The sequence below is a fragment of the Schistocerca serialis genome, chromosome 4 (genome assembly GCF_023864345.2).
Source record: "Schistocerca serialis cubense isolate TAMUIC-IGC-003099 chromosome 4, iqSchSeri2.2, whole genome shotgun sequence".
Classification (NCBI taxonomy): domain Eukaryota; kingdom Metazoa; phylum Arthropoda; class Insecta; order Orthoptera; family Acrididae; genus Schistocerca; species Schistocerca serialis.
Genome location: NC_064641.1, coordinates 550,271,983 through 550,297,429, shown reverse-complemented (window position 1 = coordinate 550,297,429; position 25,447 = coordinate 550,271,983). Strand labels below are relative to the sequence as shown.

Sequence of the window (25,447 nt, the reverse complement as noted above, 5' to 3'; positions counted from 1 at the left end):
AGTCTAAATGAAATCTTCCCGTATCTCCCGGCCTTTTCCAAGTATACCTCCTCCTCTTGTGATTCTTGAACAGGGTATTCGCTATTACTAGCTGAAACTTGTTGCAGAACTCAATTAGTCTTTCTTCTCTTTCGTTCCTTGTCCCAAGCCCATATTCTCCTGTAACCTTTTCTTCTACTCCTTCCCCTACAACTGCATTCCAGTCGCCCATGACTATTAGATTTTCGTCCCCCCTTACATACTGCATTGTCCTTTCAATATCCTCATACACTTTCTCTATCTGTTCATCTTCAGCTTGCGACGTCGGCATGTATACCTGAACTATCGTTGTCGGTGTTGTCTGCTGTCGATTCTGATTAGAACAACCCGGTCACTGAACTGTTCACAGTAGCACACCCTCTGCCCTACCTTCCTATTCATAACGAATCCTACACCTGTTATACCATTTTCTGCTGCTGTTGATATTACCCGATACTCATCTGACCAGAAATCCTTGTCTTCCTTCCACAACACCTCACTGACCCCTACTATATCTAGATTGAGCCTTTGCATTTCCCTTTTCAGATTTTCTAGTTTCCCTACCACGTTCAAGCTCCTGACATTCCACGCCCCGACTCGTAGAACGTTATCCTTTCGTTGATTATTCATTTTTTTTCTCATGGTAACCTCCCCCTTGGCAGTCCCCTGCCGGAGATCCGAATGGGGGACTACTCCGGAATCTTTTGCCAATGGAGAGATCGTCATGACACTTCTTCAAATACAGGCCACATGTCCTGTGGATACACGTTACTTGTCTTTAATGCAGTGGTTTCCATTGCCTTCTGCATCCTCATGTCGTTGATCATTGCTGATTCTTCCGCCTTTAGGGGCAATTTCCCACCCCTAGGACAAGAGTGTGCCCTGAACCTCTATCCGCTCTTCCGCCCTCTTTGACAAGGCCGTTGGCAGAATGAGGCTGACTTCTTATGCCGGAAGTCTTCGGCCGCCAATGCTGATTATTTATCAAAATTTAGGCAGTGTCGGGGATCGAACCCGGGACCGAAGACGTTTTGATTATGGATCAAAGCCGCTACCCCGAGACACGTGTCATGAAGTGAAGTTGAGGTATGAGCCCCGAAACTCCTAATTTTTTTTTTTTTTTTTTTGCGCCGTGTTTTGGAATACATTGTTAGTGTATGCTGTCGCACTCATACCGATATCCTGCTCTTTTTCAAAGTTGAAGTGCTGTTTTTACCATTGGTCAAAAAGTGCCCAGTAGTGATTTACACATAACATCGTATTTCGAAGTTCCTGGATTTTTTTAATGCATTATGAGTCCACCAAGGAAGAAGTGAATCCATTGCTTGATGCTATTTGTTCGACTGTATTATTTAACTCTGTTTGGAAGTTGTAATCGCTCATGGAGACAGATATTAGGCAATGTATCACTCAATAAGAGCAAGGACAGAATTTGAGAATTGGCTCAGGAATTTGATAATGTAGGCACAGAGACAACACCACATAGGTCGTCCTGGAACATAATCTGAGATAGTCTCTCACTCGCTAAAAAAAAAAAAAAAAAAAAAAAAAAAAAAAAAAAAAAAAAAAAAGAATGCAGATAAAAATGTGGCGCACTAAACAGTATGCAGATACCTGGTATGACTACAATACAGATATAAATAATAGCTCGGACGGAAACACAGCTGAAGCTGTACAAGATGATGGCAGTGCCGGTTACTCTATACGACAGTGAAACGTGGACATTAAAACGGAAGGACAGCATAAATGAAAGCTCTACACGTTTTGTTAAAATAAGAAACTAGGATATACGGAATCAATTACAAAAGTTTGCAATATGGAAAAAAAGGACGAATATAGATATTACTGGGAAGAGCATTTAGAAAGAATGGACAATACAAGTATTCCAAACATGGCCGAAGAGACACAGGAAGACCGAGATTAAGATGGACTGAGGGCAGAACATGCCGAAGGACCTCAATCGTGAAGTGATGGTGATGGTGATGCAAATTCTTGACAGTTTTCGTCCGTGGTTGTATTAACGGATTACTAGTGCCAGCGCACTCCAGTACACTCATCGCAATGTCTTATGCCAACTTGCCTCGGTGTGGAATGTGGGCTCAATGATCTTGCGGTGGTTTCTCCAGACGTCTCCCTTGCTGGTAAGTAGGCCCTCGCCAACGAAGACCCTCAGTGGGCGTATGAAGTACGGATCGCGTTCGCGCTGCCAGCTGGTCGTTAGTATCTTTTGAACATCGTCGGGTTGTGTCACCACCATGAATAGCTTGGGCCCCATGTAAAACCTGCAACAGAAATGTGCTAATGAATTGGTACGTCACTCGCTAGGAAATACTGCCAGGGCTTAGCATTAAACATGTCAGTTTTTCCAGTGGGCAGTGACTCGCTCGTAAGGCCGGTCAGAGACAGAAACATTATCCACACCTACAGTTGCTGTACTCACCTGGCCAAAGTTCCGGACGTCTTTGGCGTAGACCAGAGTGTCGGTTGAGTCGTATCACGCCTCGAAGCGACTATTCACTATAAGAGAAGTGGGCAGCACATCCGCGTACAATGTGTCCTACTTCAGGGACAATCGTTACACGTAATTATGACAAAACGAATCTTCCACACGCCATAAAGTCTATGACGTAAATATGCAGGGAAGTGGATCCCTAGAATAAATGAAAATAGTACCAGTCATTGTGTTAAGTTTTCGGGAGGTTTGTCTTTGGATATCAGGCGATTGAGGAGACTTAGTGCATTTGTAAACCCTGCTCATTGAGATGTGTGCTTGCGTACAATGTTCAGATATACTCGTTACAAAGTGTAACACGTCGGTGATAAAAGTACATTGGCAGAAAAGAAAATACAGCACCCATAAGGATTGCGTTCAATGACATCAGAGCATAATAGATACGTGCATACTGAGGGGTTGCAGTGTCGGTAATTTATTTGTGACGGTGCTCGGATGTCAGATGCTGCCCAGGAGGACAGTCTGAGCACCCTCTGTTTTGACTCTGCAGGCAGTAACGGTGCTGAGTTTTAACTCGGTTTGCAACGTTCATTCTTGGGTACAACCATGTCCATCGACGAGTACGTACCACTGTTGAACAGCTTCAGCCATCTGAGGGACGTCTCATTGTGGGCCTGCGAGAAGCTGGGTAGAAGTACCGACTGGCCGCTGCACATGCTGGGCACAATGTGTGTCGCTGCTTTTAACGGTGGTCTGTGGAACATTGGCACACCTTTGGACCAGGTTCTGGACGTTCGCATAGTACAGACGCACGTCAAAATTGACCCTTTGTTTAGACAGCGGTGGCCAACCAAACGTTATGCAGGGACGAAATGTGCCCAGCATGTGCAGCAGTCAGTCGGTACTTCCAACCAGCTTCCCGCAGGCCCACAACACGACATCGCTCAGATGCCTGAAGCTGTTCAACAGGATTATGTACTCGTCGATGGGCATGGTTGTAACCAAGAATGAATGTTGCAAACACCAGCACACTTATTGCCTGAAGAGTCAAAATAAAGGGTGTAGAGACAGGTCTCCTGAGCACCTGCACCTGCACCTGCTAAGTCATCAGGAGCTACGGGAAACCTGTTTTTGTAACAAGACTAAGAACTTGCGCAAATCTGGCCAGCTACCAACTACACCGCGACGCCACCTATCGTGGCTACTCTGGTGTAGTGAAATTGTTGACTGGGGAGTGGAATGGCGCTTTGTCGTCTTCAGTGACGAGAGTAGGTTCAATGGACGTACACTTGTATGCCGTAAACCTAGTAAGCTTCCTATTCAAGAGAGCATTCGCCCACGGCACACAGGTCCCGGGACACCGTTATGGAAGTAGTGGGGCGGGTGCATCGCTTACAACTCAAGATCAAATTTGGTGTTTCTGCAGGGTAGAGTAACCAGTGCCTGCTACATTGCACAGGCTGTTATGCTTGTGCTACGGGAAGGAGGTGTGCTTTTTCCACAGGACGGAGTGCATCCACATACGGCTGCTGCAATGCAACGCGCTCTTCGTGGTGTACAACAACCCTGGTCAGCAAGATCACCAGATCTCTCTCCAATTGACCGCGTATGACATATGATTCAGCGAGAACTTACTCGTTCTCCAGGGTGTGCAAGAACCACTGCCGAAATGCAAGAAAAGGAGCAACAGGCTTGGAACAATCCATCGCAGGATACCGTTCGGCACCTGTATCATCGTTTGCATTCGAGAATACACGCCTGCGTTGCCGCCAGATGGAGGTACACTGAATTGATGCGACTGTTTGAGCATCTTTTACTGTGGCTGAATTTATAAAATACTACTACAAAGATGGTCTATCTGTCACCTCACTTCTCAATAAAATGTTCTATCCCTTGAGGATGCTGCATTTCTTTGCGACAGTGCATAAAATTTACAACGTTGCTCAAAGCATGTTTATCGCCTTTAAAACTATTGCAACACTAACCGCTTTGTCACACTTGCACTTCGTAACTTCACAGATGCTGTACAACAAAGAGTGTATTGAATGCTTCACTCATTAGGGAGCATGTTACATGAAAAATTTCCAGATTATGGCGATGCAGCTCACAGTGTGCGTACACGCAAACTGTCTAGCAATAGTGAACTGAAGATGGTTGCCTAGCAAGTGAAACTAATTATCAAATCCTAACTGACGACATGTCTTATGAACCGTGGCCCTTTTGCTACAATAAATAAACAAACACAGTCTGGATCACAACTTGTTATTTACCTGGTGCTGTGTAACCAAGAGTCTATTGAATGTTTTGCTTATTAGGGAGCATGTTTCATGATACACTTCCAGACTATGGCGATGTAGCTTACAGTGTAGGTACACGCAGAATCTCTAGCAAGAATGAACTGAAGACGGTTGTCTAGCAAGTGAAACTAATAATCAATCCATAACTGACGCCATGTCTTAGAGGCCGTGGCCCTTTTGCTACGATAAATAAACACCGTCTGGATCACAACTTATTATTTACCAACAGCCGGTTTCAGCCTGCACTGCAGATCATCTTCAGGGATAGGTTGGAAGAAAAAGGAAATGTAGTACATCCAGTATGAACTATGAGCCATACAGTAGACAAAAATAACAATTGTTGTAAACATACTGACAGGAGACTATGTATCGTACATTTTCGTTCTTTTTCACATATTGTAAAACATTTTTAACACTAACGCAGTTGTCGTTATTTCGTACCTAGACTCTGTTTTTTCCCCCCATCGCTACCCCTTCTTTTTAGTTCACAGAAACAGTCCTCACTGTATTTCTGTCCTTATTCATTGAAAGGAAGGTAACTTTCTTTAAGTCTCAGATAGGTTCGGTAATTTCTCACTGGCTTTTTTTTATTTATGAAAATACACTCCTGGAAATTGAAATAAGAGCACCGTGAATTCATTGTCCCAGGAAGGGGAAACTTTATTGGCACATTCCTGGGGTCAGATACATCACATGATCACACTGACAGAACCACAGGCACATAGACAGAGGCAACAGAGCATGCACAATGTCGGCACTAGTACAGTGTATATCGACCTTTCGCAGCAATGCAGGCTGCTAGTCTCCCATGGAGACGATCATAGAGATGCTGGATGTAGTCCTGTGGAACGGCTTGCCATGCCATTTCCACCTGGCGCCTCAGTTGGACCAGCGTTCGTGCTGGACATGCAGACCGCGCGAGACGACGCTTCATCCAGTCCCAAACATGCTCAATGGGGGACAGATACGGAGATCTTGCTGGCCAGGGTAGTTGACTTACACCTTCTAGAGCACGTTGGGTGGCACGGGATACATGCGGACGTGCATTGTCCTGTTGGAACAGCAAGTTCCCTTGCCAGTCTAGGAATGGTAGAAAGATGGGTTCGATGACGGTTTGGATGTACCGTGCACTATTCAGTGTCCCCTCGACGATCACCAGTGGTGTACGGCCAGTATAGGAGATCGCTCCCCACACCATGATGCCGGGTGTTGGCCCTGTGTGCCTCGGTCGTATGCAGTCCTGATTGTGGCGCTCACCTGCACGGCGCCAAACACGCATACGACCATCATTGGCACCAAGGCAGAAGCGACTCTCATCGCTGAAGACGACACGTCTCCATTCGTCCCTCCATTCACGCCTGTCGCGACACCACTGGAGGCGGGCTGCACGATGTTGGGGCGTGAGCGGAAGACGGCCTAACGGTGTGCGGGACCGTAGCCCAGCTTCATGGAGACGGTTGCGAATGGTCCTCGCCGATACCACAGGAGCAACAGTGTCCCTAATTTGCTGGGAAGTGGCGGTGCGGTCCCCTACGGCACTGCGTAGGATCCTACGGTCTTGGCGTGCATCCGTGCGTCGCTGCGGTCCGGTCCCAGGTCGACGGGCACGTGCACCTTCCGCCGACCACTGGCGACAACATCGATGTACTGAGGAGACCTCACGCCCCACGTGTTGAGCAATTCGGCGGTACGTCCACCCGGCCTCCCGCATGCCCACTATACGCCCTCGCTCAAAGTCCGTCAACTGCACATACGGTTCACGTCCACGCTGTCGCGGCATGCTACCAGTGTTAAAGACTTTTCTTTTTCTTTTTTTTTTTTTTTTTTTTTCCACTTGCTGCTCTTTATTTATTGACCCACCTTCTAATTGCTTATGGTGGGTCGTATTAAGCCTCTTAGCCACTGTGACTGGGCTCGGGCCCAGGAGTGGTTATGTGAGTTACCTCCCCTGTTCCCGATCCCACTCACACTGTTGCCCAAGTCTTGCCACGTGGAGGCGGGCTTTTACGTTATTTGTTCGTTTTTGTTCGTTGTGCAGCTTTTAGATACATTACAAATAATATAAATAATACGGAAATGGAAAACAATTTCATTTTGAATTTAAGAAGGAGTAAACAGAAAGATAGTAAAGAAAAGGATAGAGAAATTACCACCACCTATGTGTGGGTTGCGGTCAGGGTCTTGGAATGACCTTCAAGACGCTGGCCGCCACTCACAGTTCACATATGTACTTGTATACTTCATTAGCTTATTACTACTTACATAGTGCAAAATTAAATATTAACTAGTCTAGATGTGATGGAGTGATTTTATTGAATTTGTTTAGGTCTGTGTTTGCGTCATTATGTGTGGTTGTGGGTGTGTGTGTGTGCTTGTCAGACAAGTTCTCGCTTGATGAATGATTGGCACCTCCCGGCTATATGGCAACTCAGCCTGGACGGTGGTTTTCCCCGATCTACATTGTGTATCTGTCGAGTTGGGCCCAGCTAAGGGGAACCACAATTAAGATCCTTCCATCCAGGCCCAGTGTTGCCTCTCGTCGGGAGGCGTAGGTTCGTATGGTAGGTGCCTATCTTGGAGTTAACCCTTGTTTACAGGTGTCATGTCACCTTTGACTGCATATCCTCTTGTGTGTGTTCTTGTATATATGTGCTATGTGCGTGTGTGTGTATGTGTGTACATGTGCGTGTAAGACCAGTTCCCGCCTCCTGGTTACGCGGCAACTCAGCCTGGACGGTGGTTTTCCCCGATCTACGTTAAGTATCCGTCGGGTTGGGCCCAGCTAAGGGGAACCACAGTTAAGATCCTTCCATCCAGGCTGGGTGTTGCTTCTCGCCAGGATGCGTAGGTCCCTGGGGTAAGTGCCTGGCTTTTGACTATTACTCATTTGTGATTTTGTGTGCATGTGTGTGTTCTTTAGTGCTGGATGTTGTTCAGGTACCTAGACTACTCATCCGCAGGTTGCCACAATGGGTCGTCGACATGGCTTATCTCAACATCTGTGTCTTCGCCCGAGGTGTTTGTACTGCTATCCATCTCATGGGCACTCTGTGGTCTGCGTCCCCGGCCTTGCCTTCTGAATGGTCTATTGTTTAGATATTCGGTATACAGAGACCTGGATATTTCGTCAGTTAGTGTATTAAGTTTGTCACATAGGTCTGGGTCTCGTAGAATGGTATATATTTCATCTTGGGTATTCTGCCGGGTAATGTGTAGTGTGTGTCTAATGTTTGTGCGTTGCCCGCAGAATAGGACAGTGTGTTCTGGGGAGCCTTCTTCCCCACATGTGCATCTGGTAGTCTGCTGCAGATTCATGCGGCTCAGGTGCGTGGGATAAGGGCCGTGGCCTGTCAGAAAATGTACCATACCGCGGCTAGGATCGATATGCTTCAGTCTTAATCGTTCTTTGATGTCAGGGAAAAAGCTATAGACTCGTCGGCCCTTATAGCTGTTAGCCCACTCGCTCTGCCAGGTATCTACACGCCATGCTTTGAGTTGACGTGATGTAGCATATGGTACACCAGTGATCTGCCGAACCTGGTCTAGTTTCCCCATCTTTAGCCAGTACCTTGCCGCACGGTATCTTATGGTTACGTCTATTGGGAAGATTCCCATCACGACGCAAAGTGCGTCGACTGAGGTTGTGTTGAAGGCCCCTGTTAGTCGAAGCAGAATGCTTCTTTGCCCCCGCCGTACGGCGGTTCTGTTAGTGGATAGGCTGAGTCTATGGGCCCACGTGCTGGCAGCAAAACATAGTACCGACTCGAAGAGAGCGCAATGATATGTTCGTATGACTGACAGTGGTAGTCTGTATTGTTTCGAGTTTAGCCTTGCCAGTTTGTGCAGTATTTTTTCTGCTTTGTCCGTGGATATTCGTATGTGTTCGTGGAAGTTCAACCGTTCGTCTATGTAGACTCCAAGGTAGCGTGTTACTTTTGATCTTTTAATGTTTGTGTCACCGATTTTGACTGCTGGGTTCCTATGCAGGATGCCCTTTAGTAGTGTGTAAGTTGTTTTATTTTCTGCTACCTTGAGCTTGTTGTCTGTGCACCATTGTGTAATTGTTTTGAGTGTATCATTGGCTCTGTCTTCTAGCTGGGCACGGTTGTTTGCTGACACTGCCACAAGCAGGTCGTCAGCGTAAGCGACAACTCCATCTGTCGCATTGTGCTCCTCAAGTAATTCTAGGAGCGGTTCTAACATTATGTCCCAGAAGATGGGGCCGCAGATCGATCCTTGTGGACAACCTTTGGTAATGCGTTTGATTACTTTCTTGTCGTCCATGTGCCAAGCGACTGTTCTGTCCCTGCAGTAGTCTACAAGACTGTTGTACAGGGATTCCGGTACCTGCAGGTGTCTGAGCCTCTTGAAGAGGGCCGGCCACCATAGATTGTCAAATGCACCTGAGATGTCAATCATAATGGCTAGTGTGTACTTTGTAGGTGTGTTGTGTACAATTTGAAGTGCTTTGTTGATTGCATCGTCAATAGACTTTCCTTCCCGAAAGCCATATTGGTGTGGTGTCAGTCCCCGAAGTGTGCGATGTGTTTGTAATCTTTTGCAAAGGAGTTTTTCTTGTGTTTTAGCGAGTGTATTGATGAGGCATATGGGTCTGTATGATTTGGGTTCTGAGGGGTCTTTGTCTGGTGCTTTTTTGATGATGACCGCCCTAGAGGCTTTCCACACTGCAGGCACACGGCCTAGCCTTAATGCGTCGTTCAGCAGTGTTGTGAGGTATGGGGTGATCTGCGGTGCTATCTGTTTTAGTACCTCAGAGTGGATACCATCTGGTCCAGGCGCTTTCTTATTTTTAAGTTCTGAGATCGCTATCGCCACCTCTTCCTGCGCAAACGGACAGGTGACGGTTGGTGTGGTGTAGGCTGTGGTAAGTTCTCGTCTCAATGCTGCTTGTTCAGGTGTGTCTGTGGTGGCGATGTCGTCAGGAAGGAGTTTGCCTAGCAGGTACTCCGCTGTGCCTCTCCATCCTTTAGTCATCACCCCGTCATCCTGTCGTAGCGTTCCCAGAACCAGTGGGCTCTTGATTTTTTCGGTCACGATCTTGTAAGGTTCCCCCCATATGTTAAGTTGTGTTTGTCTTGCTACGTAGTCATTCCATTGGTCTTTTCTAGTCTTATTTAGTTCTTGTTTGTATCTGTCCTTGGCAAGCCGGTATTCATGTAGTCTTACTTGTCTTTCTCTGTCTGAGATTGCCCTTTGGTAGAGTCTGCGTCTACGTCTGGTGTCCTGCTTGAGTTGTGTTAGGTGTGCTGTCCAAGGGCTGGTCTGCTGTTTTGTTTTGCGTGATGTGGGGATGCAGGTGTTTTGTATGTGTGTAATGATTTCTGTTAACTTGTGTGCTCTGTAGTCAACACTGCCTCTGATGTTCTGCAGTGATTGTTCCTGTATCTTGTGTCTTACTGTGTCCCAGTCTGTCCTATGAAAGAGCAGTCTTCTGGGTTGTGTTGCAGTGTTGTTGTTTGCTGTCTTCTGTAGAGTTAGTGTGATAACATTATGGTCACTCGTGGTAATGTGGTCATGTACCGTCCAGTCTAGTATGTAGGTAGTCGCGGCGTTATTTGCAAGGGTGATGTCTATGTTGGGTGAGGAGCCGTCATGCCCTGTGAATGTAGGATGGTGTCCTTCCTCGTTGATGACGTTCAGTCCATTTTCATGTATTACGTCATTGATTATGCGTCCTCTGTCATCTGTTCTGTTGGAGTGCCATAGAGTGGATTTTGCATTAATATCTGCACAGATTAATAATTTTTTATTGCCGGCGTATTGTGCAATTTTTCTGATAGCATTTGCATAGGGATTAATGCAATGGCTGTATTGAGCATAAATCGATGCAACGACCCATGTATCGCCCCTGTACGTAATCTCCACTGTAGCAACGTGTTCTGTGCATAATTCCGTTATTTTAACTGGGTGAATGTCTGTGTTGAGGATTATGACTGACGCCTTGCAGTCTGCCTTACCCGATATTGATATCGCGTGGGTGGGGATATTGGTGATATGGCCTTGTTTCGTATATGGCTCCTGTATGCACAGGATATCGCAGTTTAACTCATTCAGGACCTGTGGAAGTTCCAGACTGACGTGTGTGCTTCTCATGGCGTTCAGTTGAGCAACCCTCAGATCGGATGCTTCACGTGAACGTAGCACTTACTTCCTGTTTGACTGAAATCGAAGTAGGTCCTTCCATAGGCCCTAACGTGATCTTTGTATAATTTTTCGAGATCAAATTTTTCTTCTCTGCGAGCGCAAACCTGCAGGAGTAGGTCTAGCAGACTATCTGAGTCCGTGGGGATGTTCTCTGTTTTCAGGATTATTCTGTCCGTCTGCTCCGTTGTACGAAAGCAGACTGAGTTGCCATGGGGGTGGTATAGCCTAATGATCATTCTTTGCGCTGTTTCGAAGAGCTCCCTTTTTTCTAATCTACTTAATTTTAAGTTTAAATCTATGTTGTTATAATTAAAATCGCTGGTGGTGGCAGCGGGTGTCGGCGTCTGCGCCGTCTTGGGGTGTCGTGGCTGAGTGGCAGCTACACGCTGCCCCTCTGCGATGGGTGCTTTGTTGATGCTGCTGTTGGTGTGCGCAGGGGGAGCAGCTGGTGGTGCTGGTGTTCCTCTTGCAGACACGGACTTGGGTGATGAGAGGGGGCCGGGGTCGCCTGTAGAAGGAACTTTTGTGGCACTGGGTGGAGGCGCCCGCGGTTGTCGGAAATTATCGTCACACGCAACTACTTTCCCCTCGCGTTTCGGTTGTTTAGACTCCTTGGATGTTTCTGTCACACGTGTGCTGTTGGCTCTTTCGGGTGTCGCTTCAGGTTGCCCAGGGGTGGTCTTGTTACTTTGATGATTGTGTACGCTGCACTCATTGGCGTAAGGGCAGCAGTATATGTCATCGTCGTCTTCTGTGGGTATGTCAGTGTGCCATATCTTTCGTTTGTTTTGCAGATGATGAGTGGTGTTGTCAGTGTGTTGGTCTTTCGTCAGTATGCCAGTCTTGTTGATTTGGATGTCTAGTACGTCTGTTTCTTTGGGGTTTAGGGTCTCACCTTGTACAAATCTGACAGGCTTTATGCGCCCCTCGCATTTTTTGGTGTCGTAGGTACGGGGGCGCACTGGAATAGAAGTGTAGTCTTGGTTCTTCGGCGTCGTGCTTTTGTGATGTTGCTGCGGTTGGTTATATGTGTCATGGTTGTCTTGGTTGTGTGAGGATGTAACGCTTGTTACTATTAATTCGTCTTCTAGTTCGTCAATTCTGTTCATTAGCGTCGTATGGAAAGTTATCCAATGCAGGATTTGTCTCTTGATTAGTTTGGCTGCGTCTGATGGTATCTGTCCAGTTAACGTGAGGTCGTCTATGAATTCGATGGTTGCATAGTGGCTGTCTTCCAAGTTCGTGTTGTGTGACAGTCCTGGGATGTAGCCGTCATTTGGGTAGTCGTCAGGGAGAAGTTTCTGCCTCTTACGCCAAGTTATGGCACGCTGATGATTGCGATTTATTGTCGAGGGTGCTTTGTATGGGTGCGTCTGTGCTTGGGTAGGTTTATGTCTCCCACCGGTTGGACTTGAGGGATTGCTAGTTTCCATAGTCTGTGCTGTCAATTAGGCGGTCTAGGAGTTGTTTGTACGTTTGACAAGCACCTCCCTTGCTTTTGTTGCACCTTCGATTCCTGTTGTGACAAGGGATGCAGTCGATGGCCTCCTTGGCTCGGCACTCGGCACGTTTATGGCCCTTCTTACCGCACCTTGAGCAGATAGCGGCTTGTTCGGTGCACCCTTTCGTTGTGTGCCCAATGTCACAGCAGTTGTAACACTGGCTAACGGCTGTGAAATCCCTGACAGTTAGTGATTGATAATCTATGTACACTTTGCCCTTTTTTGTTAGGTACCAGTATAATTTCGGTGGGACTTCAAGGACCTGATGGTTGTAACCCCTGCCCTTGGGTCTTGTTCGAAATCTTATTTTGACCTCGCTGTTAAAGACTGCGATGGAGCTCCGTATGCCACGGCAAACTGGCTGACACTGACGGCGGCGGTGCACAAATGCTGCGCAGCTAGCGCCATTCGACGGCCAACACCGCGGTTCCTGGTGTGTCCGCTGTGCCGTGCGTGTGATCATTGCTTGTACAGCCCTCTCGCAGTGTCCGGAGAAAGTATGGTGGGTCTGACACACCGGTGTCAATGTGTTCTTTTTTCCATTTCCAGGAGTGTATGTAAGCAAATGTGCGATGCATAGTGTATTGCCAGTATAACATTCACTTTTATCTACTATTGTGGACTGCATTATTCATACTGAAATGTACTTTGTTAACGTGCCCTTCAAATCTGAGTTTTTATTAACTCCTTTATTTAATTACGCATGAAAAAATTGTTTTACCTTGTTTTAATGTACTCATCTATTAATTAGGTACATGTCACGTTACAATACAAAACCTTTTTATCCCCACCACACCCTTGTCCTTTTTTCCACACAACGTTGACGACGCGGGCTTTGCGCCACCAGGTTTATGAGAATTCATAATACATTCACGGGAATAAAAAATCTCAACAGAATAATTATTAATGATTTTTTTGGAATGCGTTTGTCTAGGTAACATATTGAAGTGATTAACACTGCAAGATCACAGGTTTTGGTAAGAGCGAGATAAGCCATTGCAAATGTGAAATACTAGTGTATTCATAACCGTTGTTAACGTCAGAATGTCGAGTGCAAGTGTGCAAACATGCATTCGTTGTGTAGTGCAAGTGCCGGATGTTAGAGTTTGTGGGGTGGAGTTCCATGCCTGTGGCACTTGGTCGGTCACTACAGGGAGTTGTCATCCCACAATGTCCCATATATGCTCTATTGGAGACAGGTCTGAAAATCGAGCAGGCCAAGGCAACATGTCGACACTATGTAGGGCATGTTGAGTTACAACAGCGGTAGGTGGGCCAGCGTTAGCCTGTTGGAAAACTACTCTGGAATGCTATTCATGAACGTAAGCACAACTGGTCGAATCATTATAGTGACATACAAGTTAGCAGCCACGGTTCGTAGGATAACCAAGGGAGCACTTCTGTTGTCACAAAAACCACACCCCAAAACCTGCCCCTGGCAATGCTGATTTAGACTTTCCGTGATTTCTCTAAATCGCTTCAGGCAAATTCCGGGATGGTTCTTTTGAAAGGGCATGGCCCACTTCCTTCCCCATCCATCCCTAATCTGATGGGACCAATGACCTCGCTGTTTGGTACCTTCTCCAAAATCTACCATCCAACACCCCAGACCATTGCTTGAGTGGTAGATCCAGTATGTCTAACACAAGACGGGTTGGCTGTAGGCCATCAACTGTCCTCCTTTTAACCAGCACGTGACCATCATTAGCACGGATGCAGAACCAGTTTTCATCAGAAAACACAACAGACCTCCATTCCGTCATCCAATGAGCTCTCGCTTGACACCACTGAAGTCACAAAGGGCGATGGTTTGGGGTCAGTGGAATGCCCATTACAGGGCGTCTGGCTCGGAGCTTTCCTTGAAGTAACCGATTTGTAGGCGTTGTGTCACTGTCTTGCCAACTGCTACTCAGATTGCTGTTGCAGATGAGGTACGATGCAGCAAAGCCACTCACCGAAAACGATGGCCTTCCCTCTCGGTAGTGTCACGCGGACGTCCGAAGCCTGGTCTTCTTGCGACAGTACATTCACGTGAACACTGCTGCCAGCAATCACGCACGGTGACTACATTACTTCCAAGTATTTCTGCAGTGTCGTAGTAGAAACATACAGCTTCTCGTAGTTCTATACGCGACCTTGTTCAAACACAGTGAGTTGTTCATAAAGGCGTGTAGGTCACCTTAAAGCCATTTTTGATCAAAATCAACTCACCACGTCCAGTCACAAGGGTAATTAAGCTCACACCGTTACAGCGTATATTTCAAAGCAATTTGATTTGCATCCTCATAGTGGGGCTACTGGTGCCACTATTTGCGACTGGCGCGAAATTTGAGTAGACCTCATCTTTCAGATGTTCAAACACGCCTACTGACTTTCGTTTATGTCACACAGCTCCTTCCTCGTGTTGAAATTTTTTTTTCGTCAGCGTATTTTCTTGTTATTTCTACTATCCATATGACAAGTGTCGTAATATTACTCTTCCGTAAAATCGTTACTGCTATTGAGTTTTGGTTCCAACCATGATCTAAGATAATTTGAAGCGCAGACTGAAATTAGTTTAGTTCAGTTTAGTTGTGTCATGTTCCGTAGGTCATTTTCACGATTATTTTATCGATATGATGTGGAACACGTCAGATTATAAGATACATATACACAAATGAAAAGTGCTAATATTAATATTACTGAATTTTTTTGTTCTACACATGCAACTACATTTAGAGGTACATATTTTTTTTAACAGTTCTGAAACAGAAAATTGTCCATGAAATGGGAGTTGTCTAAAAGAAATGATTTTAAGCTAGATTTAAAACTTGATCTGTTACCCGCCAGACTTTTTATGTTGTTGGGCAAATGATCAAAGATTTTTTGTTCTGAATAATGTACTCCTTTTTGAGCAGCTGACACCTTCAGTAACGGATAGGAAAGGTCATTTTTCCCTCTAGTGTTGTACGTATGAACATCACTGTCCTTCGCGGATTGAGATGGATTATTTATAACGAATTCCATTAACGAATTTTGGTACTCTGATGGTGCAGTTAAAACACCTAACTCCTTGAATAGGTGCCTACATGACGTCCTTGGATGAACACTACTAATTATTCTCTGCTCTCTTTTGTGCAATCAGTACTTTATGTCTAAGTGGTGAGTTACCACAGAAAACTGTTGAGTGGAAATATGAAAAGTACGTTAGGAGGCTGATCTGTTCATTACCAAGACTAGCGATTATACGAAGATCGAAAGAAGCTGAACTTAAATGTTTGAGAAGCTCAGTAATATGCTTCTTCCAGTTCAAGTTGTCATCAATGTGAACACTCAAAAATTTGGAAAAATCTACCCTATTAACTGAGCCTTGTTCATATGCTACATCAGTTGTCGGTATGACTCTATTCGGTCTATAGAACTGGATATAGTGAGTTTTTTCAAAATTAAGGGACAGTCCATTTTCTGAGAACCACTTAATAATTCTTTGAAAGACATCCTTAACAATATCTCCAGCTGCTTTTTCTGGAATGGGATTTATTATGATACTCGTGTCATCTGCAAAAAGTAGTAGTTCTGCTTGCTTAACGTTAAGTGAGAGGTCATTCACATGTATAAGGAACATCAGGCAATCCGAAATTGAACACTGGGGACTCCTTTTGTGATAACTCCCCATTCACTAGAATTTACCACCCTCCCAACATTATTTGTATTATTCAGCACAACTTTTTGCTTTGTGTTCGTTAAGTATGATTCAAACCAGCTGTGTGTATAGCCTTCAATTCCATAAAACCTGAGTTTTTTTAAGAGTGTGGCATGATCCACACAGTCAAATGCCTTGGAAAGGTCACAAAAAATACCAACTGGCGATAATTTGTTATTTAGGGCTTGTACTATTTGATGGGCAAATGTGTAGATAGCATTCTCAGTCGAGTAACCCTTCCGGAATCCGAACTGTGACATGCTGAGTAAATTATGTTCACTTAAATGTGAGACTAATCTTGAATACATAACTTTTTCGAATATTTTAGAAAATTAAGTCAGCAATGAGGATGGTCTATAATTCTATAAGTCACTCTTGTCACCTTTCTTATGAAGAGCTTTGACAATTGCGTATTGCAATCTGTCTGGAAAAATTCCCTGTGCCAACGAAGCATTACATATATCACTAAGGACTCCACTTATTAAATTAGAACAACACTTCAAAATTTTGTTGGAGACTCCATGAACACCACATGAGCTCTTGTGTTTCAGTATATTTATAATTCCCTTAATTTCAGTGGGGGATGTTGGTACTGTTTCTAAAGTCCTGGGGAATGACATTTTTAGCGTTTTTCTTTTCTTCTTCAACTGAACCCTTTAACCCTATTTTTGCTGATACATTCAGAAAGTGATTGTTAAAAATACTTGCAACTTGTGAATTATCACTCACAAGATCATGATTTAGCTTAATTGCTATGGTATGCTGTGCACTGTCAGGCTGCTCCGTCTCCCGTTTGACAATATTCCATATAGTTTTAATCTTAGTATCCGCATTATTAGTTTCTGCCAGAACATATAAGCTTCTCGACTTCTTAATGACTTTCCTTAAAATATTACAGTGTCTTTTGTAGTATGCAAGTAACGTCGGATCCTGACTTATTCTGGCCTGTCCATATATTTCCCTCTTCCTTTTACACGATATCTTAATTCCTTTAGTAATCTATAGCTTACTTGACTTTGTAATAGCTATTTTGGTTACCATTTCAGGAAAGCAACTCTCAAATATTGAGAAAAATTTACAGTGGAATAAATGAATTTGGCATCAGCATCATTTTCTGCGAGTATTTCATCCCATTCTACCTCTAGGCTACTCTTAAAACTCTGTACTGTGTTCGCATAAATAAGCCTTCCTGCCTTGTATGAACCTGCCTGAAGCCGGTAAGGTGCTATACGTGTTATTTCCATTAACCGTGCGTCACGATCAGATAGCTCATTTACAACTGGATACACATCAATTGTTTCTGCCTGAGCGCTGTCTATGAAAATGTTATCGATAAGTGACCTACTATCCTGCTGCACACGAGTTACAAAATTTACAACAGATACTAGAGTGAAACAACTAAACAAAGATTCTGGCTCATTTTTCCTATCCGTATATTTTAATAAATCTACATTAAAAGCACCACAAATCACTAACTGCTTCTTTTTGTCTGACAGGTAGCTTAATAATGCCTCTAGATTTTTCATGAACAGCTAGAAGTTACCTTGAGGGGATCTGTAGATCGTTCCATTTACTATAGAAGTATATTGCAGTAGCAACTTACAAGCACATGCTTCAAGGCTCTAATCTACACAAAAACTATTTGTTTCAATATTTTGTGTCAAGTTTTTACAGAAGTAGCAACTCCTCCTTTTTCCATGTTGTCTCTACGTAAATAAGATGCTAATCTGTAATCCCTTAAATTTAACTTCTCTATCCCTGCGTTTATGTGGTGTTCAGAGAGACACAAAACATCTATACCTTCAGAATTTACCCAATTTTCTAGGCATAGAAGAAGCTCATCTATTTTATTTTTCAATCCTCTAATGTTCTGATTATACACACAAATTTTATTTCTTTGGATACTGCTACAGTCATTATGTGACTGTTGTGTTCTAATTTCTTTCAATCTCTCTGTCTGTAGCCTGACTCTAACCTAAAAAATGTGTCCCTCTGACTGCAGTAATCACAGCTACTTTGTCTTGTGTGCATGTGGCTCCCTGTTCCACGATTTTCTCATCACGGCTACATAATCTACAACTCCATTGGCGAGCCTCATCTGGCACTATAACAGCTTCCCCGCTACAATCATCATAGTGAAACACCAACCCACAGTCCTGCCATTTCACTCCCGTGCTCACTAATCTATCCTTCCCCCTCCTATTCAAGTGTAGGCCATGGCTAGTGTATCCCCACCTCCCAATTGCATCAACAGGCACAACACAGATATGAGATTTAGTTTCTGCTAACATTAACCCCGCCCACCCAGCTCTCTGTTAACACGTTTGACAGCCGTATTAACCCAGGACTGGTCATGGCGCTGCAAAACATTCACAAATCCCACACGAGTGTGAGCTGTTGCTGCTCCTATTACATTGAGGTACACTTAATACTATAGTCCTAGTTGCTAGCCAGGATGTTTCCTGCTCCTCCTACTATAAGAACATGGTCCTCACGATCAAAATCTTTGCACAAGGCCCCTAGGTTTTCTGTAACCTGGCTAAGCGTAGCACTAGGTTTGTGACCTGGTACTCGACTCCTAGCCTATCCTGTAGCAACTGCCCTACACCTCTCCCATGACTGCTACCTAAAAGCAGGACTATTTTCTATTTGCTTGACTTTACTCCCGACCTAACACTGGAATTGTTACTACTTGTCGCCTCCACCCTACTTTGCTCAAAAACTGTTTAAGGTTCGTCTACTTCAGATAACAAATCAAACTGATTGCTCACTAGAATCTGAAAAGTGATTTCTGGCGTTTTCTCCTTCTGACTACGACTTGTTACCTGTTCCCAGCTCCCACTGTCTCTTTCCCCCTCCAACCTGCATAATTCGAAGTACACCATTTCTAGTTCAGCCTGAAGGGCAAAATCTTTTTTCCCTGTTCCACGATTTTCTTATCACGGCTACATAATCTACAACTCCATTGGCGAACCTCATCTGGCACTATAACAGCTTCCCCGCTACAATCATCATAGTGAAACACCAACCCACAATCCTGACATTTCACTCCCGTGCTCACTAATCTACGACAACATCCACATTTGTTACACATGATGGCAGATTAAACAATACAAGTTACACTACAAACAAACAACAGAGATACAGACAATAAAAATTACACAACAAACAACACAAATACATACAATACAAATTACACTACAAATAATTCCGCTGCACCAATTGCACTACTGGCCTTTAAATTTGCTACCCCACGAAGATGACGTGCTGCAGACGCGAAATTTTACCGTCAGGAAGAAGATGCTGTGACATGCAAATGATTAGCTTTTCAGAGCATTCACACAAGGTTGGCGCCGGTGACGACACCTACAACGTGCTGACATGAGGTAGGTTTCCAACCGATTTCTCATACACAAACAGCAGTTGACCGGCGTTGCCTGGTGAAACGTTGTTGTGATGCCTCGTGTAAGAGGGAGAAATGCGTACCATCACGTTTCCGACTTTGATAAAGGTCTGATTGTAGCCTATCGCGATTGCGGTTTATCGTATCGCGACATTGCTACTCGCGTTGGTCGAGATCAAATGACTGTTAGCAGAATTTGGAATTGGTGGGTTCAGGAGGGTAATATGGAAAGCCGTGCTGGATCCCAACGGCCTCGTATCACTAGCAGTCGAGATGATAGGCATCTTATCCGCATGGCTGTAACGGATCGTGCAGCCACGTCTCGATCTCTGAGTCAACAGATGGGGACGTTTGCAAGACAACAACCATCTGCACGAACAGTTCGATGACGTTTGCAGCAGCATGGACTATCAGCTCGGAGACCATGGCTGCGGTTACACTTGACGCTGCATCACAGACAGGAGCGCCTGAAATGGTGTACTCAACGACGAACTTGGGTGCACGAATGGCAAAACGTAATTTTTTCGGACGAATCCAGGTTCTGTTTACAGCATCATGATGGTCGCATCCGTGTTTGGCGACATCGCGGTGAACGCACACTGGAAGCGTGTATTCGTCATCGCCATACTGGCGTATCACCCGGCGTAATGGTATGAGGGTGCCATTGATTACACGTCTCGGTCACCTCTTGTTCGCATTGACGGCACTTTGAACAGTGGACGTTACATTTCAGATGTGTTACGACTACCCTTCATTCGACCCTTGCGAAACCCTATATTTCAGCAGGATAACGCACGACCTCATGTTTGCAGGTCCTGTACGGGCTTTTCTGGATACATAAAATGTTCGACTGCTGGTCAGGGCAGCACATTCTCCAGATCTCTCACCAATTGAAAACATCTGGTCAATGGTGGCCGAGCAACTAGCTCGTCTCAATACGAGAGTCACTACTCTTGATGAACTGTGGTATCGTGTTGAAGCTGCATGGGTAGCTGTACCTGTTCACGCCATCCAAGCTCTGTTTGACTCAATGCCTAGACGTATCAAGGCCGTTATTATGGCCAGAGGTGCTTGTTCTGGGTACTGGTTTCTCAGGATCTATGCACCCAAATTGCGTAAAAATGTAATCACATGTCAGTTCTAGTATAATATATTACACCAATGATTATCTGTTTATAATCTTCATTTCTTCTTGGTGTAGCAATTTTAATGGGCAGTAGTGTAATAATGAGTAGAAAGTAACTTAGCTTCTGGTGAGACGAGCAAAGAACTTCGGGACGTCAGGTGAATGTAGCAGCAGGAGAATGTAAACAGCGCGAAGTTAATTGCTGGCGCAGGTTATAGCGGCGGAAATCACGAAACGAGTAAGAAACTGAAGAGGCTCGGTATTTTCTAACGATAAATTTGAACAGGCGCTATCACAGAATTATGTATAAATACTCTAATGGAAACAGAACCACCACTTAATGACTTTACTGCACAATAGTTGTCAGTAACTAAAAAGTTGTCATCCAGACGGTGTTTGTTATCTAGAAATCAACTCTAAAGTAACATATTACTGTGATCCAGAAAATTAAAAGAATACATAATTTTTTATAAATGTTTTACTAAAAAATAATATTCTTTCAATGCAATGTGCATAACGAGGAAATAAAGGTTAATGGTGCATGTCATCGTTGTCCGGCAAGAACCCTTCAGCACATGTTGAACGCTCATATACTTTACGTTTAACCTAAATTATCCTAAGGACAAACACGCACACCCATGTCCGAGGGAGGACTCGAACCTCCGCCGGGACCATCCGAAACCTCCTGCCTCGATCCCAATTCACTGAGATGTGATTGAAACGATCCGCGCTGTATGAAAAACGAAATGATCGTACGTTGTTGTTCGGTCCCCTTTTATGTGACGCCACTTCGGTGACTTGCGGGTCGATGACGATGGAATGATGATGAAGATTACACAATACCTAGCCCCTGAGCGGTTAACATCTCCGACTCAGCTGGAAATCGAACCCGAGCCTCTGTATGGAATTAAGCCACGCTGATGGGGTGGTGCGATCTCAAAATGGTTCAAATGGCTCTGAGCACTATGGGACTTAACATCTGTGGTCATCAGTCCCCTAGATTAGAACTACTTAAACCCTTAACTAACCTAAGGAGATCACACACATCCATGCGCGAGGCAGGATTCGAACCTGCGACCGTAGCGTTCACGCGGTTCCAGACTGAAGCGCCTAGAACCGCACGGCCACAACGGCCGGCCGGTGCGATCTCAGACAGCTCGACCTGCTCACAAGGGCGGGCCATAAAACACACTGAGAACAAGGAGAAGTATCTGAATCGTACGTACTCTCCGTCATACACTCGGCGACTTGTTGGGGACTACAGGTACGTGCGTGTGTAGATGCGAAGTGCAGCAAGTAGCTGTGCGCCCACCTGAACACGTTCCCGTAGGCACGCTGCAGGGCCCTGAGCTGCCCCACGAGCACGGGCAGCTTACGGAAGCTGAGGAGGTTGCCGATGAGCGGCAGTGGCGGCGGCCCCTGGGCGGCGGTGCGCAGGCGCGAGGCCCACAACCAGGCGCAGACGGCGACGAGAGCGCCGGCCGCCCACACCAGCAGGCACGAGCACGCTGCCACGAACCCCATCTCGCGGCGAGCACCTCTGGCCCACTGTGCCGCCCGACGGAGCGTTGCGATCAGGCGAGAGCCTGGCGCCTCACTTCCGCACCGGAGAAGCGACTGCGCCGTCACTGGCCGACTTTCACTGACGAAACAAAATCGACAGTCATATACAAGTACACTGACCCCCACGTGACGCAAAGGCTGTGGCTGTTGTTTGATTCCGTCAGGAGATACGTATTCCATCAACTCGCTTTCTCCTTTCTGGGAAATCGATTATATAAGACGGGAGAGAGCGAGAGCACTGGAAACCAGCAGTCAAATCTGAATCTCCGTGGGATCCATTTCCTGTTGGTTCAGAGTTCTGTTTATTTCTTATTTTTCTATTTTCGATTTCTTATATGTACACTCTAAGTCTGTTCAAACAGCACGGAACAAATACACAAAAATTCAGAAATCATCGACACTGTGAAATATTGGCGTTCCATACTTGAAATCACAGTTTGGAGTTCTGACAATGTTCTCAGAACCACTGCGTTCATAGCTACTGGAGACGTAGAAGGACGTGTGTAAGAGAATCTGTCGTGTAGCATAATAATGGCGTGTGATGAGGGCCTCCCGTCGGGCAGACCGCTCGCCTGGTGCAAGTCTTTCGATTTGACGCCACTTCGGCGACTTGGGCGTCGATGGGGATGAAATGATGATGATTAGGACAACACAACACCCAGTCCCTGAGTGGAGAAAATCTACGACCCAGCCGGGAATCGAACCCGGGCCCTTAGGACTCACAGTCCGTCCCGCTGACCATTTTTTTCTTCCAGAATGAGATTTTCACTCTGCAGCGGAGTGTGCGCTGATATGAAACTTCCTGGCAGATTAAAACTGTGTGCCCGACCGAGACTAGAACTCGGGACCTTTGCCTTTCGCGGGCAAGTGCTCTACCATCTGAGCTACCGAAGCACGACTCACGGCCGGTACTCACAGCTTTACTTCTACCAGTATCTCGTCTCCTACCTTCCAAACTTTACAGAAGTTCTCCTGCGAACCTTGCAGAACCAGCATATAGCGGAGACAAGGTTCGCAGGAGAGCTTCTGTAAAGTTTGGAAGGTAGGAGACGAGATACTGGCAGAAGTAAAGCTGTGAGTACCGGGCGTGAGTCGTGCTTCGGTAGTTCAGATAGTAGAGCACTTGCCCGCGAAAGGCAAAGGTCCCGAGTTCGAGTCTCGGTCGGGCACACAGTTTTAATCTGCCAGGAAGTTTCATATCAGCACACACTCCGCTGCAGAGTGAAAATCTCATTCTGGAAACGTCCCCCAGGCTGTGGCTAAGCCATGTCTCCGCTATATCCTTTCTTTCAGGAGTGCTGGTTCTGCAAGGTTCGCAGGAGAGCTTCTGTAAAGTTTGGAAGGTAGGAGACGAGATACTGGTAGAAGTAAAGCTGTGAGTAGCGGCCGTGAGTCGTGCTTCGGTAGCTCAGATGGTAGAGCACTTGCCTGCGAAAGGCGAAGGTCCCGAGTTCGAGTCTCGGTCGGGCACACAGTTTTAATCTGCCAGGAAGTTTCATTTTTTCTTTTTCCTTTTTTTTAAATTCTTTGTTGATCTCATTTTGTTCTATTTTGTTCGTTGTATATGATCGGGGCGGACGTCTCATGACACCCGTTCAGGTTGTTCGTTGAACCGTTTTTTTGTTACAGAGGGTAGCTAAAACCTCTGATCGAACGGTGAGCTACCGTGCCGGCATACCATTCACCTACCGGGGGCGGACTGTTGTGTAGTACACGGATACCTATCAGATGCGTGTAGGACGCTTACGCGAGATATCTGGATTCCAGGGTATCGGTTCTAAGGAAACAGCAAACCCAGGGACACTGCCTGGAAGTCATCAGTTAGCGCAGGAGACGAGAAATCTGCGAGTTGGTTTGCCCCTGTCGGCAACAAGAGAAGAACTTGAAAAGATGGGCAGTGCTGGAAAAGATACATATATTCTATCAATACAGGACATCACAGCTAAATACTGGAAAGCTTACATAGCGGTACAACGAATAAGGAAACAAAAATTGGAGGACATCAGAAGGGTACATCGAAGTTTGCTAGAGGACAACACAACTTCCTCTTCAGATGAAAACCATTTGGAACAACGATCAGCGAGCGAAAATCACGACGCAGCAAATATCTCAACAGAAGAAAAAAGGGATTGCAAGAGGTAACTGATAACGAGAGCATACGAGAATTCCCATCCACGAAAAAAAAAAATGCTAGCAGCCGAACAATGCGAGTCCTGAAAGAAGAGGAACTTAGGCAACGAAAAACTGAAACGAGCAACAGATACGAGACACGGTCGAAGACGGTTGGCAATCGGGAACTACTTTAACCAACTGAAGCAAAACTCCCGCCGATAGTTATTTATCATTGCTTAATCCATGTAATGCTGTGCAAGGAGTTGAGAGCCTGAAATCAGGAAGCTTGCGAGCAATATCCACAGCAGAGAGCATGATGTATTACGTAGATTCAATGGATGTCCACCACAGAGTGTTTAAGCACTACCATGACCAGCAGATACCGTTTCATAGATAGCAAGACGGACGCCAGAGATACAGGAAGATTGTTATTAAAGATTTACGACACACAGAATCAGTAGAGGACATCAATGAAAACCCAACACAGAAATGATTCCCCATCAAAGAGATTCATCAGCTGAAACACAAGAGCCCAAGGAGCGGTACACTAATTCCACTGCCTGCATACTCACTAACCTTACCTAAGGACACCGATTGTGATACGATATACGACGATAGATAAGTGCTGAGCACAAAGGTACGCATGGTGGATTACGTCTCCTGTTACAAAGTCGCACATTGCAGACGTCGCCAGCGTTAGACTCAGACAAAAAACAAATCTGTAGTTCATCTGCAACCAACCTCCTTTACAAGATCTTGATGCGTCTTTTCTTTAGCAGTACTCAGTTTGGGAACTTCTGGAAAAAGATATGTAAACTGCTTCGTTTGTGTGTATCGTATAAGAGCCGCACAGAATATAAACTATGTGCCGTACAAGAACGTTGCTGTACTCTGTTCGTGAGTGGAACAGGGATAGAAGTGATTATTTACAGTTCCAAGTAAAATCTCCTCCTTACACTGTGTTTTACACGTTTCATTCGCAGGTATCATTTAGCACTATGCTATAGTTCTGCATCACAACATTATCTCTTTCTAAAATTCGTGTCAGATTGAAACAATATGCCAGAATTGGGCTTGAATTCTGAACCTTGCATTCACAGGCAGTGATCTTTCCGCAAGAGCTATCA

General features: G+C 45.3%; 1 protein-coding gene across 1 annotated transcript in view; it reads right to left on the bottom strand.

The window, feature by feature from the left end:
- Positions 1 to 22,169, bottom strand: part of LOC126474603 (cytochrome P450 4C1-like) — an 83,408-nt gene extending 61,239 nt beyond the window's left edge. The window contains exons 1-3 of the mRNA XM_050102079.1: positions 22,110 to 22,169; positions 21,958 to 22,064; positions 2,099 to 2,300 (exon numbers count right to left, since the gene is read on the bottom strand). Coding sequence (XP_049958036.1) covers positions 2,099 to 2,300; positions 21,958 to 22,064; positions 22,110 to 22,169 — 369 coding nt within the window. The remainder of the gene's footprint in view (positions 1 to 2,098; positions 2,301 to 21,957; positions 22,065 to 22,109) is intronic.
- Positions 22,170 to 25,447: the final 3,278 nt, after the last annotated feature.